This window comes from Maniola jurtina, chromosome 2 (genome assembly GCF_905333055.1).
Source record: "Maniola jurtina chromosome 2, ilManJurt1.1, whole genome shotgun sequence".
Lineage (NCBI taxonomy): Eukaryota > Metazoa > Arthropoda > Insecta > Lepidoptera > Nymphalidae > Maniola > Maniola jurtina.
In genome coordinates, this window is record NC_060030.1 from 4,105,520 (window position 1) to 4,121,741 (window position 16,222).

The 16,222-nt window shown below is 35.2% G+C and overlaps 1 protein-coding gene across 5 annotated transcripts in view; it reads left to right on the forward strand.

The window, feature by feature from the left end:
- LOC123870097 (solute carrier family 12 member 6) overlaps positions 1–16,222 on the forward strand; it is a 346,267-nt gene that overhangs the window by 312,908 nt on the left and 17,137 nt on the right. For all 5 annotated transcript variants that reach the window (XM_045913270.1, XM_045913298.1, XM_045913291.1 and 2 more), the window contains exon 3: positions 9,711–9,781. In XM_045913270.1, the coding sequence (XP_045769226.1) occupies positions 9,711–9,781 (71 nt within the window). The remainder of the gene's footprint in view (positions 1–9,710; positions 9,782–16,222) is intronic.

A 16,222-nucleotide genomic window follows, 5' to 3' on the forward strand; every position in this document is an offset into this window, starting at 1 on the left:
GGCCATAAATATTATCTAATGTCAATATTATGTAATTTAATGTGTGTTACTGTGTAATTTATGTAACTACTTGCCCGCGACTTCGTACGGGTAGATTTCAAGATTTAAAAATCCCATAGGAATTCTTTTGATATCCCAGTATAAAAATTTGTCTATGTCACTCTCCACGTCTTTATATATCTATACATCACGCTAATCCGTTGCTCCGTTGTCGCGTGATTGAAGGACAAACTAATAAACCAACAAAGCAATAAACAAACACACTTTTGCATTATTAAAATATGGGTAGTGATGTGATTTATATTTTCTCAATAATTTAGGCCCTACTATAAATACAAACATATAACACACACACACACACACACACTTTAAGTTTTAACTTACTCACGTAAGTTGTATATTTTTAAGAGAAAATCTGTAGGTAATTGGCGATATTTGTGTAATTAGCTTTAAATGAAATTTATTAGAAAAGAAGCTTTTGGCTTGCCGTAGTCGGATAAAAACCAAATCTAAACGTAACACTGACAGAATCGCGAAAAAAGGCTAGTATGTAAAATATAGTTTTCAAGTTGAGTCTAGAAATCTGTCTACGGCAGACCCGCTAGAGTGCACTTGAACGGAAAACGTAAGAAGATTACGCGAACCGAATACCGCCCTTTCCATGTTCAAGATACTTTTGCTCTGTAAGACCGTTGAGTCGGCTTGCAACTAAATCTTTTAAAACGCGCCATGCATTGCAGTTTCCACCGTCCTTTGTTTCCAGTCAACGGATTAAAACTAAATTAAAAGCTCACGTTGCCATTCAAGTTACTCGGAGTGGGTACTTCTTTTCTTTTTGTTTGGGAATAAAATTGTGCACGTCAAAGTAGGTATTAAAATATACTACACGAATAGCACAAGTGGTAATAAAATTGCATTTTTATTCATATTCACGTACTGCAGATCTTAAATGCTAGGACATTGTGTCCGACGTGCGTAACGCACGTAATTTCAAGTAGGACTATGCGATCTTAAAAGTTATACCAACACTAAGGCGCTGTATGATGTTCATAATATGTAAAACAAGTGTAAATTAAAAATTTATAACACCCCCGACAAGTGAAGGTTACATTAACTAGAAAAGAGCTGATAACTTTCAAACGGCTGAACCGATTTTCTTGGATTATAGCTAAGAACACTTTCGATCAAGCCACCTTTCAAACAAAAAAAAACTAAATTAAAATCGGTTCATTAGTTTAGGAACTACGATGCCACAGACAGATACACAGATACACACGTCAAACTTATAACACCCCTCTTTTTGGGTCGGGGGTTAATAATATGTACTTAATATAATATGTTACATATACTCGTAGTTTCTTTATTATGAGCCCGTACATAAGGGACGCTGCAAGAATTGTAGTATTTATTTTACTTTATTTATTTTATTTTATCTCTATTTAAATCTATCTATCTAATCTATCTAAATTTAGGTTAGGTTAGATTAGAACATATATATTCATGTGCCCGGCCGCAGTCCTTTTAACATCTCCCGGGCATTAGCCATATCCCTAAGGGAGTTGGCCAACTCCCGGTTTATGCCATTTCACTACGACATATATACATCGATGATGCTTTATACCGGGCTGCGCCTGTGGCCTACTTACCAATTCTTTATAAGCTGAATGATTACGCTTGTCAATAGTTTGACGGAGGGTCATCGTAACTAGATTTAACTGTACGCTATCAACGTCAGAGACCACGACGAAGTTGCCTCTTGAGAATTTGTTGTACAAACTTTGTCTGTGCCACAAGCCACCCGCAGCCTAAGTCGAAATAAGCCGTTTATTGTATAAGTTTCGCACTATGCCTTGTTCAAAGCAATTTAGGTTAAATACTACAGATATCCTTAAGTAAGCACAACTCCTTCTTATAATTAATTCAAGAGCAGTAAATAGTTTTATTCTAACGCCGTTCTAGTAGGTACTTTTATAAAATGAACAAAAAGGGCAATTTGGAATAATATAATCGTAGGAAGATATCGAAATTTGTAGAGCTTGAGATATCAACAATTAATTAATGATTTTGTTTGACGTGATGTATCCATGACAATCGAAAGATGACAGCTGCTTATCTCTTCACTCTCGTTGAACTTCAAAGGAGGTTCTTCATAACAGTACCTATAGGACGCGACAGGTCGAGATGGCAATCGGAGTACGAGGCGGGAGACGCCCCGCACACCCGCACGTCACAATCACAGTCCGCACTCCGCAGTGGGTTAGCGTGGGGGTGTACGGGTGTGTACCCCGGCTGTCATCTCAACCTGTCGCCCACTATACTTACTACGATTTATGACCTATATATTTTGACCTACCTGGCGCAGTGGTAAGCACTGTGGTCTTATTATGGGAGGTCCCGGGTTCGATTCCCGGTAGGGGTTTGGAATTTTGTAATTTCTATTTCTCTGGTCTGGCCTGATGGGAGACTTCGAGCGTGGCTAATTATCACGCCACCGGCAAAACCGTGCCGCGAGGAATTTAGTGTTCCGGTATACGATGCCGTGTAGAAACCAAAACGAATAAAAAAACTGCTATACCCCTTCGGTTAGCCCGCTTCCATCTTAGACTGCAAATTATCACTTACTAATAGGTGAGATTGCAGATTGCTTGTATTGGAATAAAATAAAATAAATTATAACATTTATAAGTTCTCATAATATTTTGTTGATTTGTCATAAATTTTTAGTTTGTGTGTTACTGCTTTATTATATTGTACAAAATGTCCTTCACATTTTTGAGATAATATGATGTAATTCCTCGCCTCAAGCTCTTTGTTTAGGTAAATAAGGCCCAGACGATAAAATGAAACCCACTTAAAACCGCTTTTATAATTGAAATTATGTCGTGCCTTAAATACCACGTCCTCGTATGTTGTTTATACACACGTAACACGTTTATATAGCTTTATATGTAGGTAATTATAATACCGTACCGGATTCTTCATTAGAAAAAGATTCTATAGGTACTAATATTACGAATGCGTCAGTGCGTTTGTCTGTCACCTATCTTTTTACAGCTTAACTTGAAGTTTGGCAAACTAGCATATATTTTTTTAATATCATTTATTTACTTATACTTTATATTATGCCCAGAAGGAAGCCAAAGTTTTAACATCTAGGTTATTATCGGCGTTTTTACTACTTAGGATTTAGGAATATTTAACAAACATAAATAACACTAAACGGATTGCCCCACAGAAGGTCTGTACACAAAACCACGAACGACGAGAACATTATGTAAGCGCTTTATAACTTTAGCCAAACTGCTACTAGGTACCACACTCCAAATGAGATAAAAACTTAAGTACACACACAATGTCCATTTCAACCTTAATTCTGCCCCTTTGTGAATTTACATTTACCTACCTACATTACAAATGCCGTGTCCTACCTAACAAGACATGCCTACGAGTGTTTCCACATTGTTCCTTGCGCAATAGAAATTCTAACTGTAAAAGTAAAATTTTAACAAATGTAATTTATACGGAACGTGTACGTTGTAATTCAACTAATTTCCTTTGGACTGTAGATTTGCAGTTCAAGTATTGACTTTAACAGTTTCACCGCAGGGAGTAAGCGAGTTATATATGGACTCGATTGGCTTCAGTTGCCAATTTAGGATTACGCCCGCCCTAAGGCTGTTTTTCTGCTGTGCTACATTGCTACGCTATAGATGTGTGTCTAATCCATCAATCGGATCGCTTGAAGTTCGTAGCATAGTTTAGCTTGCGAAGCTAAGTTTTTAAATAATAGCTAAAGCGAGGGATATGATACAAGCTAAAGATACAAGCTAAGGATGCAAACTAGGGATGCACGAGTGGTGTAGCCATGGGAAGTAAGTATAGAGTATACCTAATGACTGAGCGTACTTTAGCCGCGTCGTGCGTTTTCGTGCGCCTCGCGCAAAGCGCATCCTATTTTATTCATACCGCTACACCATTTAGCTTTAGACACATAGTTTCGTAGCTTAGCTATAACCTCGCTCACTGCTTAGCTACATGGTGGAAATTGAGTGATTAGCTTGAGTGGGGCTAGCTTCAGCCTAGCTGATGCAATGGACTGTGAAATCGTACAGTTTAGGCTCCCTAATGAAATCTCAAAGACTTATGTGGCAATCCTGTTGTTACATAAAAGATTATCGCTAACAAATTATTATTTTTACGAAATGCTAGTATATTTTCAAAGAAAAATATACCAGATCACAAAGGTTCTGATATCTCTCTTTATTAGATATACACAGAAAATTGTGAATCGGAGAGAGACATATTTTATTTATAAAAATGCTAAACCAGCTGATGCCCGTTACTTCGTCCGCGTCGATTAAAGTTTTGAAAAATTCCGTGAGAACTTGGAAAAAATATACTAGGTCCGATCTTAGGATGCGAGCTATCTCTGTGCCCATCAAAATTTGCAGAGGTTGAGCCGTAAAAATGTTACAAACAGACAGAACAAAAGCGTCACTTTCACATTCACAGTGTTGTATTACGCGATGACAGCACCAATTTTCAGAAACTCGACTCATATAAAAACCTCGCACATATTTGATTTCAGCGAGAACATTCGGTGCATTTTTCCTTTGTGAAAAACAAACTTTTGACCGACCCTAGCTGAAACGTATTAAACTTTTTGATACGGAAGAATTCGTTTTGCTTTTATACCCAACATTTCGATATAAAACGTATGAGCTTTTTACGGTCTTATTGAACATATTTTCATATTTTTACACCTAGTAGAGGAATTCATCTCACTTGGAATAAAATTTCAGAATGTTCTTTTTAAAGTAATCCACTTGGCAGTTGATATTTATAAATGAATAGGCAATGATATTAGATATATATGTAAAAAAGAAGTAGATACGTATCATTTATGTAGTGAAGACTTAGAACTATGACACTTGGGTGCGGTCACATTTGTAGAGCGCTCTATCTCTTCTACTCTCGTACGTTTTGCATCTTCGGTCTTACTCATCACTGAGCCTGAATTAGTTACGCCTTGTAATATATAAACGTAACATGTCTATGGTATAACGACATTGTAAGTAGCTAGCAGACATACAGACAGAGAGATAGACACAATTTTGCATATTTAAAGTAAGTATAGATATGGATGGAAAAAACACATTTTTTTCATGTATCTATTTTTAACTGCGAAGTTAGGGGTAAGAAACTCAGCAATTAATGATTAAATTGTAATGATCTCAATGTGCTTCATTTTATCATGTAAATAACAGCTTGCGGCGAGGAATTATATCAAATTTTATTACATTTTACAGTGTAAAATGAAATGTGGTCGATGTGAAAATTAGGTTCGAGATTTAGGAGAAAACGTCAGTGTACATTATAAAATAGAAAACTCGACTATTTTAGAAAATATTTTTACGAAAAAGTCCTTCCTACGACGTTGTGTTAATTTATTTGTTACACCCACCGATTCGCACTTAATTTAAACGTTGCCACACTGCTTGACATCCCAAGTTAGGAAACAAATTAGGTAGATATGTCATAATATATTATGTTAAAATATCTAACCAAATGTGGCAATAGTCTCTCTTCTTCTTCGAAGTTGGTGGTCACTAAACGGTTGGGCGGACTTCACGTCTCCTGTACACTCCCTTATCTTATTCCGCAACCAAAATTTTCCCTTGCGGCCTATGCGTCTCTTTTCTCGGCTACTTTGCTCAACAAGGTTTTTGACTATTCTCTTTTAAAAATAGAATTTGCTACGACTTTGCAGTCATTGGAAAAACTAGTTTGATTCACATCAAAATAGAATGGATATATTGGGTTTATCAAAAAATATAAAAATCATTATTTCAGCGGTATATTGAGGCCGAATATAATTAAGATTCAACAATTCAATTTATTTCGCTCAAACAAATTAAAACTGACGGCAATGTTCCGACATCCAATAAATGAATGAATAATGATGACGCGAACCTACTAACTGAAACTATAATAATTAATATCAATCAAATACGTTTTATTGGATTAACGTGCTAATACAGGCAGTACAAAACTTAAGCCAGTTTTTGCATGCTAAGGGGACAGATTCAGAACTAAGCAAAAATTGTAAGTAGAATAGATTTATCACTGTAGTGTACAGAATAAAATAGTGTTAACCACAACGAGATCAAAAATCAAATAAGACCTAATGTTTTAAAAATGAACTTTAACAAAAACAATTACTTAAGTACATAAAATTTTATAAATATATATTTTGGTAATAGTAATTATTCGCACAGTAAAAAAAGTACAGAAATATGAATTACGGTTTCTAACTAAAACTACACATGAGATAGTTATTTGAAGCAAAATGGGCGTTAAGGCAATCCTATTCTTGACGGACTTGAGTTCAGAGTTTAAAGTTCCGCGATCACTTTTACAAATGACACTACAAATCAAAAGGTAACGATGTCAATAGTTAACCACTTACTTCTCAAGTTCTTAGGAAAAATATTTCTAGCCCTACATAATGTAGCAAATGTATGTAAGAAAGCATATCATATAGTAGATAGTATATCAATTATTGGGAGAACGGGGAACACCCAACAAGCAAACGCATAAATCAAGTCGTTGACAACAAGTTTCGGGTACAGTTTAATTAGACCCTCGTACATAGTAGCTTCACTAAGAAATTCAAAATAGACCTCTTTCAGGCGTACGTTTACGATTTCGGTACGATTCGATATAAATACGACTGCGATGAGTGAATCAATAAAATATAATTTGAGCACACAATATGGAAACATTCTTGTACAAAATGTTTACTAATTAATTACGTATTGGTTAAACCTACAACCACCAACGCATTCATAAATAAGTTTTTTTTTATAAAACTTCATATATGTGTGTGCCACAGCACAGCAGTACACAGCATATGTGTGCTGAACAGCCAGGCTGATTCTTTGTGCAAAAGATTGTGCGGATTATCTGCTACCAGTTAAGACCGTGAAACATCTTGTAAGATTTATGGACTAAGGGCTCGCTAGGGTCAGACCTTCGTTATTTTATAAAAGGTGAAAGTTTCTGTGCGTATTGTCGCCAACACAGGGAGGAACAATCAGCGACTTTCAGCTTTTATAAAACAACGAAAGTTTGGCCCTCGCGGGATCTCTCTTATTAGCACTAGGTACTTTTATTTTAGCACCAAGAATAATTAATAAGATAACTTAATACGTGTGTAGGTACTTAACGCTGTAAATACTTTGTTGTGTCATTGGATGTAAAAGTATTCACCATCGTTCACGTAATGTAGAAGCCATCAATAAACTTGGGAGGTCTTTGGATCACGTAGTTTGAATAGCCTTTATAAGTCGAAGCATGACTACCCTTACACCGTAATAAAAGTTATAGGACGTAGTTATAATGGGAGCTTGGACGATTATTATTATCGTTTTTATTATTTCTCCATTTTCAAAAAGCACAATAACACAAGGTTACTATCATCATAATAAGCTCTGTAGTTATTGCCCTAATAAAAATATAGCATTGTTTGCAAGTCTTAAAGGTAGTATCAGTAGTAGGTAGAGCGTAAAATAATAGACTTCTTTACACACTGTCCAAACTGCTATAAGAATTTGTCTCACCGCCGGCGATGAGTGAGAAACGCGTTGAGCTAATAACCAGAAATGAGGAAGCGAGTAACAAGAAGCGCGTGTGTAGTTGGGATAGTTTTGTCGCTGGGCTATGAGCAAGTAATTGCTGTTTTGACCACCAAGAGATAGCTCTTGTCGCTGTGCCACACAAGAGGAGAGAGAGTTCTTACCAACAGTGTGCATAGTCAACGATCTGCTATTAATCTATTTTTATCTTTTTGATTGGCACGGCATCACACATCGATTGTACGTTATTTGAGCGAGAATGCACTTGATAACTATTCGCTTCAACGTCGGCATACAGTTCCTAGACTCGTCTAAAATAAACGTTAACCTTTAACTTTATAACTCGTGTAAATAATTTAGTTTCAGCAGGCTGCGGTACAGATGATATGATTAAACATGTATCAAAAATACTCGTCCTTTCCAGTATGAACCATTCGCTGTCATCAAATTATGGCTCGAAAGGTCACCGCTTGACATTCTGCTGTTAAACTCCCATATTGAATTAACTTTGATTGTGTTGCGAGATATTGTGTACAGTAAAAATAGATAAATCTGTTTTGTTGTACCTAAGTGATTTTTGGAAAATTTACAAAAAGTAAATAAATGTCACCTAAAGGCAAAGTCCCAACATGGAGAAAGATACCGCACGCGCCGTTACGAAAAACAAAATTTGCCAGTTGATAGAAGATAGAAGAAGATTACCAGTTTTTAAAGAATATCTCGCAATCCGAATGTTTTTTTTTTGAAAATGAAATGTATTAAAATCGCTTGCACTCCAAATGTATTTCCTATCGACTAATAAAAAGGAGCCCGCAGTTTTAAGTGAAAGGTAAACTTTGTGGGACGACTAATGCAATATGCACAGTGGTCGAGCGACAAACTAGACGAAAAATATCCTAAAGATAGCTAAACTAAGACTGACTTCTAAGGTACTAGTAACTATAACTACTTTTATCATAGTGGACGATAGCTGATCCGATAAAAGTATCTGCCGGAGGAGGGAAGTTCTTTTTTATGAAAATGCTTTTAGTGTTGTGTTTCCAAGAGATATCTTGTCTTGAACGCTTTTAATATCTGGCACACGTACCTACTCATACATCTATAGGTACGCAATGGAAACAAAGAATGTCTGTCATATTCTTAGGCACCTCTTATATTATGTATCGTTTCTTATGAGAGAAACTATATATTACATATGATATCTAAAGAACAAACATATTATCTTCTAGAAAATTTCAAATGATATGGAGTAAAGAAAATATATAAAGAAAATTAACACACTTTCAAATAAAATTTTCATTTTATTTTTACTATTTTTTCTTTCGCCGTGTCTTGCTATACCTAAGTATGGACCAATTCGGCAGTTCTACCTGGAATAGCTTAACATTGGCTGCAAGCTATCTACTTAATAAATTAATACGGTATTTACCATCATGGCTTATTGACATTTTTCAATAAAAGCGAACTCAGGCACCTACTTTTCCACATTTTCAATTAAATTAACCCCCGACCCAAAAAGAGGGGTGTTATAAGTTTGACATGTGTATCTGTGTATCTGTCTGTGGCATCGTAGCTCCTAAACTAATGAACCGATTTTAATTTAGTTTTTTTTTTTGTTTGAAAGGTGGCTTAATCGAGAGTGTTCTTTGCTATAATCCAAGAAAATCGGTTCAGCCGTTTGAAAGTTATCAGCTATTTTCTAGTTACTATAACCTTCACTTGTCGGGGGTGTTATAAATTTTTAATTTACTTACACTTGTTCCATTCTTGATTTGTTAACTTTCACATTGGCAGTACTTACATTATTTATCAACGCGCGAGGACTCCGAGTCTACTTGAGAGAATTCGTCTGTCCGTCCGTCCGTCTATATGACTTAGCATCCTTGCAAAATTACTTGAAATTCCGATAAAATATTTTTTGTGCACAAAATAGGCTCATACAAGTAAATAAGGGTCTACAATTTGTATCTACCTAGGGCTGTAGAGTATTGTTATAAGCACATAGCATACATCAGTAATTACAAACTTTCATGGGTAATTTTTTTTTAATATATTTTTTTCAAATCATTACAGGTGACACCGACGAACATGGCCTGCCCAAGGATAAGGACAAGGGATGCGACACCACTCTATATCTATACCATGTGAGTACTTTTTTTTCATAATTTAAATTATGTAGGTAGGTACTATATAAAACAGCCAGGTAAAGAATGTAAAACGAAGTTAAATCGATGGTTCAATACATTTCCAATCAGTCATAGTCGACAATTTTAATTAAAATCAATTTATGATTAAATTAAAATTGTGCAAAACAGTGATAAAAAATTAATAAGTATTTAATGCTACTGATTGTTTGACACAATTTTATGTCCGTGTTCACTATATATTTTTTTTTTATTTAAATAACTTATTAGTAGTGCACTCCAAACAAATGTAGTTTATGTCTTATTTGAATATATCCAACCAAACTCAATGAAATGTGAATACCGAATTCTAAAAACTAATATCTGCGTTTGTGGTTTGCCAGATTTAAAAATTAAAAAGTAAGTTTTAAACTAGTTTTAAAGTTACACGGGCTCAAGAATTTTCATAGACAGCCTTTAAACCCTGTAACTTTGGTAAAACTAGACACTTTTACAGAAATCTGATTAACTACAGACACAGTGATTAGTCTCTTGCACGTATCTTGGGTTTGATTGCTTGATATTCAAATGTAAACCAAACTAAGTTTGTATACAAAGCGCTAGGGAAACTTGTCATAATCGCGAAATGAAAGTAAATTATTTAACTGTAATATAGCTTTTGCGCGTAACATTTTAAGAGAAACAGCGCACGTCGAACGTGGAATATAATATTAAACTTTTACCAAAGCAATATCCAAGATAGGGAAGGAAACGTATGATTTATCGTTCAGAAGGAAACATCAGTAACACGCTGGCGTATTAAAGTAGAAGAGGCATAAAGGAGAATGTTCGTCATATTTCGTCGCCGCCTCGTCGTTTTTCGACGTAGCTTAAATCCCAACGTAAGCTCATGCGAATTGCATCGGGCCTCAATATATTATTTCGAAAATCCGAATGTATGGGCCTTATTGATTCCAATTACATCTCCATTTTCTCCAGGGGAAAAAGGCTTTATTATCCGGAATTATATGAAAACTAAACTCACCTTCATAATAATATAATGAAGTTAGCACGGCCCAAGACCTAACTTACTCGTATTTTTTATGTTATATTTAACTTCTTCGTCATCATCATCATGATAAACTACAGAGCACGGGTCTTCTTTCAGAATGATAAGGGATTGACAGACCTCACAAACCTTTGAGAACATTACGGAGAACTCTCAGGTGTGCACTCTCTCTTCTTTGTACTAAACACTTATTTAAATTGGCTCTCTAATATCTCTCTAAATAGTAGCTCTCTAATTTAATTATTATATATTAATTAAGAGCCTCAATACTCCTAGCACAAGCCTGACGCTTAGTTGGAGAGGAAAGGGAAAGTCATTTAACATGGCTAATATTCTTTTATTATTAAAAAAAATAGGAATAAATTGCATTAAAAATTCACTAATTCATCATTAGTGTATAATTCTCACTCGTACCCATAAATCTACATTAGCTTATGCCCACGATCTTGTTCGCATGAACCCAAATTTTGAAACCCTATTTTACCCTCTTAGGGGTTGAATTTTTAAAAATCCCTTAGGATGTCTACGTCATAATTGCTATTTGTATGCCACAGCCCGATCCGTCCAGTAGTTTGAGCTGTGCGTTAATAGACCAGTCAGTTAGTCAGTCAGTCAGTCAACTTTTTCTTTAAATACATATTATATAGAAGATATAAAAAATTGTAAGTTGCATTGCTTAATTTCTACAAAAAACGTTCAAAATTCAAATCAAAAGATTTTGTAATCTAAAGAACATTTCCACGCGATATCATTCTGCTCGGTGTAGTTTGCACTTTAGCTTCGCCATGTTTAGGTAGCAAACATTATTAAACGTAATGCCCGTCTCGCACAAGGCTCTCGCGATTACACAGGAGATTTATTCGTGTAACGACGATATTAATCTACATTACAGATAAAACGTGCTCAACAATCTCGAATATTATACAAACTCAGCAGTATATTGTTTTGTTAAGAGATGACGTAGAGGTGAGTCGGGAGTCGACGAGAGAAGCTTTTGTGGAAAGATTTCAAGATATCTTTCTGGAGATTACAAAGTAAAATGCTTCCAAACTAGATGTCTTCGCCGAAGGTTGTCTGTTAGAGATTAGTACTCTTTGCAATAAGACTGCTTTTGCACATTTCTTTATAGATTTTTTGTGAACTCATGTCATGTAGATACCTATTATCTCCTCGTATGTGAATCTAAATATTTTTTAGGGTTCTGGAGATAGATCAAACGCTGGACCGATGGATTTATATCGATTCAATGGGGGTAGCACCATCATTTTCCTAACTCCTACTGAGTTTTTGACAGAAAAACCCACGTTAAAGCCCAAACCGGGAATCAAACCCAGGACCTCGTCCACCGTAGCGGAACATGAAAGTTTAAGCGCAAACTGTTATGCACAATATAATATGTATAGGTATTTAATTGTTCTACATCTCCACCACTGTGGAAAACGGAACTACAAAATTGAACTTCTAAACTAGATCTGCCGTAGCGCGTAACTCGTTCGTAGCTCGTAGCGTCGTAGCCGCGTAGAACCGCGTCCCAATTCCTTGCATGAATAATTCCGCTATCACCGTCTCGACTTATCCGCGCTTATAAGATTTCAATTTTCCTTCGATTACTGAAATTTCTCATAATAATATACAATATTGAATTTCCCAAATTTTCGATAACTTTCGTGCAACGGCCGTTACTACTGTGCCACGCTGTGCCGCGGCCGTGCATTGTCAATGTAATTTACTCCTGGACCGAGCACGGACGCAACACTGCTTCTAGCATTACGTCATACGATGTCGTACTATAATAATTCTTTCAACGATGCCACACACGTGGTATAGGTCTATACTAAATCGACCGTAATCTTTCACCTATAACGTTTTTTTTATTATTTCTATCATGAAGTTATATGAATTGATGTAGTACCTACCATAAACGTATATTGAATCAAGGCATGGGTGTTATTACGACGAAAAAACCTCCATTAGATGCTTTTTATCACTAAGAAAAGTAATAAAAGGAAGATTGAAGTTGGCATCCCCGAAAATCCGCGTTAGAGCCGTCATAATATGGCAGTACAATGTAATCGAAATTGGAATTTGCAAGCGTAACGCGGCATTTTATATCCTGCGACGGCGATACGATATCTACACGATATTTATAAATCCTTACACCACCACCAACTCAATCCTTCGCCGGCGCACTACTGAACACACTCAGAGGAGCGGTTCTTTTTTCAGAATTAGAGCTGACCAAGTGCAAATTGGCAGATTTTACACAGCTTTGAGAACATTATGCAAATCTCGCAGGCATGCAGGTTTCCTCACTATGTTTTTTCCACCATCAAATCTGTACAAATCAATAAAATTGATGTTGTAATAGTTATCTTTTATTGAGCTTATTATAATATGCTTAATTAAACGCAGTCAATTTTTTTTTTTGTAGGTATATCTGTAATTTTGTTTGGGCTAACTTTCGAAACGGCTGCTAAAACAATTTTGATGAGAGTTGCGCGGACATATAAAGAACTATACTTTACTCTAAGAAAACAAATGGTCCTTAGAGATCTATTTCACAAAGATTTACGCCCGTATTCACAAACATTGCTATAAGGTGTCACATTGCGCTTGAACGCACTTTGTTGGTTCAACCAATCAGATTACTGTGTCATGTCAGTTTTCATTAATCTGATTGGTGGAATCCACACTGTGAATTCAAGTGTGAGACCTCATAGTAATTGATTGTGAAAATACGGGTGTTAATCTACGTGGACGAGCGTCCCTCTCTTTGCTTCAACGTAGTCGAGTAAAAACAGTAGGTAGTACATTAGAGTAAATATCTTACACACCTGCGCTATAGACATTAAGCACGCGGCTCCAGTCTCCTATATAATTCATGCCCCATTTGCGCGACGCATAACATTTGCCGTAGCTGGCTTTTTTACTGAATTCAGATAAGAATTTTCACAAATACGGCGAAATATATATTTACACCAGAGATATGATATATTGCTGGAGTCGCAAACTTATGACCTTAATAAAATCAAAAAGCGCCTTTAATGTATTATGTAACTTAAGTATACCCGGCTGAGTTTGTTGTGGGCTCCTTCTCAGATCATGGCTGTTTGAAACTTTAGTTTTAAGTTAAGGTAATTAATTATCAACATTACATCATTTTTTCTTTTACAAGTTCCAGAATTGACAGTGAAAAAGTGTACAATGGTACCCAATTTGATTTGTTTTTATTTGATTGTGCTTAGTACAAACAATAAAACTTACAGAGGTCAGATATTATCATAGTCATGTCAATGTCAATTTCTAGAAATTTTAATAATACAATACTTGCAGAAGTTAACATAGTACTGCGAGTGTTTATACAGTGTTCGTAATCACTGAGTTGCAAGAGTTAAGTTTTTACAAGTTTCATTGCTCGACACTTAGCTTTTGTTTACAAAAATAAGCGTTTTGAGGAATTTTGCTCTTTTTACATTACCGTATGAGAAAAATAGTGATATTAAAGAGCAAAAGCAGGTCCAACGTCAATTTACTGAATGACAAAAAGTATGTATGGTAAAAGTACGCCCAAGTGGTCATATTGCGGGGCACACTACCTCTAATAGATATAATAATTCTGTGACCCATGCCTAAGTAAGTATAGGTTGGCGGTGTATAAAATTTATCTACCTTGTACCTTGGCTATTGGTACCTTGGTCGTAAAATAATATTTATGAATACATCTAGCGCATAATTTTGTTGAAATAAATTATACATCGTAAACATCTTTTAAGATCGTATCAAAGGCGCTATTATAATGAAATTTTCGAAGTAAATGAAGGAAAGTAAGTACAATGTCTAGTAAATTACCAAAAGGAAATGACAAAATTGATGCAACAGTGCTCTTAAACGAGAAAATAATTGAATATTTGCTGAACCGTCGATACGGAAGTCGATGTAATTTTACCACGCCATTTCCCGCTGAAAATATTCGTCAATATTCAAAATATAATATTTTTTAATTTTATCTTAACTTTTTACAAAATAAATAAATATATTGCTACCTAATTGTATAATTAGGTGTATTAAAGTTTATTAATATTATTAAGAAATTACAAAATGAATAAGTAGTTACAAAAACTAACAATTAATATTTATTACTATGCGTTACTTGCTAATTGCCAGCGACCTTTTCTATGTGGACTGAGGTTTTTACAAATCCAGAATTCAGAATTTATGTTCAGAAGTTGAGCCATGAAAAGGCTAAAGAATACAGGCATACAATTTACAGATATACAGACATAATAATAATAATAATAATAAGCCTTTATTTCCCAATAAGATTAATAATATAATAAGATTATTTTATTTTATTACAATAGGTAGATATGCTTTATTAGTTCAGTTCATTGAATTCTGTTACCATACATACTGGCAAAAAATAATACCTACATAGTTAAGTGTTTCGTTAATCAAGTTCAAATCGTGATAGTATTTCATCATCAGCTGTTTGGCATAGTATATGAAACTATTTATACATAAAATAAACAATAAATTACTACTTTCTTTTTAAATACAATAAATTATACAGTTAAAACCAAAACGGTTTTTTTTTTAACTGTATACAGACATACTATTTGAAATATTACTATTATTAGTATTTCCCGATATCCATTATCATTACTTCAAAGTTCAAAGCACCACAGTTACGATAACCACCACTGAAATAAATATGATGATTAATTAAAACGAACTTAGGTTACAGTTTTCAATTGAAGTCATTTTCAGCGAAGGTATTTTTTTTTTAATTCTGACACACTTTAATAACTAGCCTCGTCCGAAGCCTCCCACCAGACCAGACCAGAGACAAATTAGAAAACACAAGAGACAAATTAGACAACACAAACAATGCTGAGAATCGAACCCGGGACCTCCTACTTATAAGACCACAGTGCTCACCACTACCCCAAGGAGGTCGTCAATTTACCCACACTTATCTCCGCACACAAAATTTTAATTTACAAAGACATGCTCACTCAAGTGCCTTTATAGATCGTATTCGTAAAATACAAAAGCTAAGTTCAAGAGGGATATTGGGCCGGCCTTCGAAGATTATCTGTGGCTTCTTGAGCGGAGGTCGCCCCGGAGCTAAGAGCCATCAATACCAAAAGAAATGAAATGGTGCTCTGTCCCAGTCTGAGGTCAAGCATCCTCCACTTACGCTTTGCGAATAATTTACTGGGAGTGTTCTCAGGTCTCCTTCTACTTTGTTTGAGTTTATCAGGCTTACAACGCTGAAAATCCTATTGTATATTTTAATGTAAAATGGCATGAATTATGTAGGAAAATGAATAAAATAGTATAAAGAATTTCAAGAGACTTCACATATTTTGTGATAGAAAGTTTTTGTTTTA